This window comes from Eleginops maclovinus, chromosome 16, assembly GCF_036324505.1.
Source record: "Eleginops maclovinus isolate JMC-PN-2008 ecotype Puerto Natales chromosome 16, JC_Emac_rtc_rv5, whole genome shotgun sequence".
NCBI classification, from domain to species: domain Eukaryota; kingdom Metazoa; phylum Chordata; class Actinopteri; order Perciformes; family Eleginopidae; genus Eleginops; species Eleginops maclovinus.
Genome location: NC_086364.1, coordinates 3,078,838 through 3,082,704, shown reverse-complemented (window position 1 = coordinate 3,082,704; position 3,867 = coordinate 3,078,838). Strand labels below are relative to the sequence as shown.

Sequence of the window (3,867 nt, the reverse complement as noted above, 5' to 3'; positions counted from 1 at the left end):
TTATTATTTAACAGTGTTCAATTGTACATTATTCATCCTATTCTATTTTATATGTATTTATTTCATTATTACTGCAAGGTAATTACATTATTATGTCTATTGTGCTATTTTATTGCACTATGTTTTGTCTTGTTTATTATTTGAAGTATTCAATTGTTGGTAGGGCTTTTCAATTAACAACTAACTGTATTCATTAAAAAAAATAAAACTAATTACTAATTTTGTGTATGATAAAACATACAGGGAAAATCTTTTCTAATATCAAACAGCTTCAGACTAACACTTATTGACACTTTCCGCTGTAAGCCACCTTTATCTGGTTATTTAAACAACAGACAGCAACTACGTTTGAGGTTTAACTTTGTATTGCTTTTAGTTCATGTTACTTTAATTTACATTTTACTCCAATACAAGCAGTTTCAATATCTCTACATCTCATGGTTGCATTATTTGGGTTAGCCTATATTTGGCAGCTGCTAGAGGATGATACAAGCTACATTTCCACATGAGGAGGAGGAAACGTCTTTTCTGCTCACACTTTGAAGCCTTGTGCTTTACATTCACGGCTTAACAAAAGGATTTAAGAATGTTGAGGCTTTTTGTGTCTGATCAGCGGCAGATCGTGTTCACACGGGTCTGTAAAGCAATAGGAAATAGATTGCTGTGGTAATGTTCCAGAGGGTGGCCTGATCCAGATATGAATTCACAGCCTCATAAACACATTTGATCTGCATGAGAATCCTCCTCCATGTGCGGGGATCACCTTTCAGCCTGACAATATGCGCATTTGTTTGCACATTTTACGGGGATAGTTTGGCGACCAGAGACATTAAGCGAAGGAAACCAAAATGGCCAGTTAATAAATTTGAAGAGCTACTTCCACCGGGATTAAAAGTGTTTATTAATTGCACTATACTTTGATTACGGGTTTACAGGCGTTATAAACAATTTGGACAGCATAATATATTTGGGCTACAAAGCACAGACAACACTGACAAGCAGAAAACAGACAGTAGACAGGACAGTTACATAAAGCAGGCAGGAAGGTGCTGTATTTACAGGAGGCCTCACAGGAGAGGGTCTTATTTTGTCCCTTTGTGTCCATTTTTATCTTCCATTTGTTGACGAACACGGTTACGCACGGTCCCAGTCCGTCAATTCGTAATTTCCCTCCTTTTTTGTCATTTTTCTCAGTTCATTTTTAATGCATAACACGCAAATACACGTTCACTTGATCGTCCAAAGCACTACGGAGTGGGGGTCTTCACTTTGGCCACGAACTTCTTCTCCTTCACCCGCCGGTTCTGGAACCAGATGGTGATCTGCCTCTCGGACAGATTGGTGGCGGCGGAGATCTTCCTCCTCTTGTCCTTGGTGATGAACTTGTTGGCGGCGTACTCTTTCTCCAGCTCCTTCAGCTGCAGCTTGGTGTACGGTATCCGCTTCTTCCTGCCGCGGCGGAAAGGAGAGCCATCGTGCTGGTGCGCCACCACATCTGTAGAAACGGAGGACAAAGAGAAGGAGGTCAGAGGAGGGGGGGCTAATTCACTGAGACACATCTCTGCCATTATAGGCGTCACGTTGAAAGCAAGGGGGTCAGAAGAGGTTTAAATAGCCTATACAGTTTATATATGTATACGTTCTTTGGCAATTGAATGTGGGAATTAGTTCAGGTAAGATTTGGAAAAAACAACAAACCATATCAATAAAAGTTTAAAGTAACTTATAAGTACATGCTTGATTTTGTGATTTTATAACGAGTAACCTGTAGGGATTTTGTTATTATTAGTTGGGAAATGTACACTAATGTTTTTCATATTTACATTATATGTTATGCTTTCTTATTGCGCATATAAACCTAAAAGCATAGTCATTTGTTATCATTTCGTGGGGCCAGATATTTTTCAGAATGATCTGTTTTTCCAGAACATTTTCTTAAATACTAGAGAAAAACCAAAGGGATAATTAGCCATGTCAAAAATAGGTGGGGACATGTCTTCAGCTTTTCCCAGTTTAAATAACATGTATGTCCGCCATGTCACACACACAGGTGTCCTGGTAGCATTTAGTGGCTGCGGCTAAATGCCTGCAGCTGATCGGACAAACAACACGGTGGAAGTCTGCAAGCTGCACCTACTCTGCTCAGGAAAATACTAATTTAAAATGTGTGTTTATTTAATTGCATGGTGTCCCTTGTGCAATCGATACATAAAGATAGTTTGGGAAAAACGCTTATTATCAGATCTGACAATATAGAGATGCTATTTATAATTCATTGTTATAGGCCTACGTGTTCTTTAAACAATATGAGCACAAGTCGCCCCATATAAACAACACACAACAGATGAGTAGCACGGTACCACACAAGAAGACCTTTTAATTAATTAATGGCCTATTCCCTTTGGAGTATAATGAGGCAACAATAATAACAGATGAGAATACACAATTAATTTTGGATTATTTTATGTTACATTGACTCCAAACAGCTTGTATTATTGTGCACCAGTAGCACCAGACACTGTCAACTTGACACATTGTTGCAAGATCTTAATTTCACTATGTTTCAAATGAATAAACTGTCTGTGTTTAATTATCAGAGCACATTAATCATATCATGCACTGGCAACATCAACAGTCTGTCATTTAATCCCAGTGAAATGCACACAATAACTACATGTAGCGGAGTAATAGTAAATAGCACAGTGACTTTGTGTTTTAAAAGAGAATGTGAAGTATTACCAGCCAGAGCAGACTTCCAGAGGTGTCCCGCCTGGCCCTGGTCCTTGCAGTACATCTGCCCCCCCCAACCGTTGGTGAGAGCCCAGGGCTGGTAGCTGTCCATGGGCAGCAGCGTGTCATGGCGCGGCTCGCTGCCCAACGTCTGGACCACCGACACGTCCAGGTAGCTGGCCATGGACTGGTACGGGCTCGGGTATCCGTGATAAAAGGCGAACTCTTTGGCGCGGTGGTTCGGGTAATCGTCGGCGTTCACCGTGGTGTCCATGTACTGCGAGCTGAGCGCGGGGCCCGCTGCCTGAGTGCAGGACTTCACAGAACCCCGCCCCATCCTGCACGGGTAGTAGCCGTTACCGAAGTAGCTGTATGGTAACGCGGTGGGGGTAGAAGAGCTCTGGTGCGGCACGGCGGCGCCGGGACAAGGTCCTGCCGCGCACTGCTTCCCCGCAGGCCCGCCTGGCTCATTGGATCCTGAAGCGGACACCTCGACCGTGGGGTATCCCGCTGAAGAGTGCACCAGACCGGACGGGTGGCCGCCGAGAGCTGCAGCGGCCGCAGAGTGCGCCATTAGGTTGCGGCACTGGCTGGCGGCAAAGTTGCCGCTGCCCACCAGCCCCTCCATGTTCTTGTTCAGATCGTCCAGATTGTTTTCATACACAAACATCACCGTGTCCGCTGGCCAGCGAGGATTTAGAACCAAGGAGGCGGTCATATGCGCTCCTTTTCCCGGTATGGCCTCCGCGCGCTGCCGTTTCCGCTCTGACTGTCCGCTCCTGCGCGCTAAGCTGCTACATCAGCTAAAAGAAAATAACTGTTGCACATTTACTTTCCTCCAGTCGCAGAATCAGGTCATTCACATGTACCGTCACGCGCACCCTCATTGCACGCGTGCGCCTCCTCACTGCTCCGTTTGGTGACTGCGCTCGTTTGAAGGCAAAGACTCCCGGTAACCGGCCGCACCTCCGGTTACATCCCCGCCGCAGCCTTGACGCAACAAGCCCCCGAGAGCAGGAGAGGAGGGGGGGGGGGCGAGTCCATTGGATGAGACCGGATGATCACGTGAGGGGGCAACAGAAAAAACAGAAGGAGAAGAAGAGACTTCGGGATTGTCAGTCAAAGAAAATATGTTTA

The 3,867-nt window shown here is 44.8% G+C and overlaps 1 protein-coding gene across 1 annotated transcript; it reads right to left on the bottom strand.

Moving 5' to 3' along the window:
* Nucleotides 1–883: 883 nt before the first annotated feature.
* Nucleotides 884–3,642, bottom strand: hoxb13a (homeobox B13a). Its single transcript, XM_063904209.1, has 2 exons — nucleotides 2,740–3,642; nucleotides 884–1,495 (listed from the first exon to the last, which is right to left on the bottom strand). The coding sequence occupies exons 1-2, from the start codon at nucleotides 3,446–3,448 to the stop codon at nucleotides 1,248–1,250; spliced, it is 957 nt and encodes a 318-aa protein (XP_063760279.1). The 5' UTR covers nucleotides 3,449–3,642; the 3' UTR covers nucleotides 884–1,247.
* Between the last annotated feature and the right edge of the window lie 225 nt (nucleotides 3,643–3,867).

Excerpts from the sequence above, each read along its gene's own strand:
- hoxb13a (XM_063904209.1), bottom strand. The coding sequence starts at position 3,448 with ATGACCGCCTCCTTGGTTCTAAATCCTCGCTGGCCAGCGGACACGGTG. Across the intron at positions 1,496-2,739 it reads CTGGAAGTCTGCTCTGGCTG|ATGTGGTGGCGCACCAGCAC; the intron begins GTAATACTTCAC and ends CCGTTTCTACAG.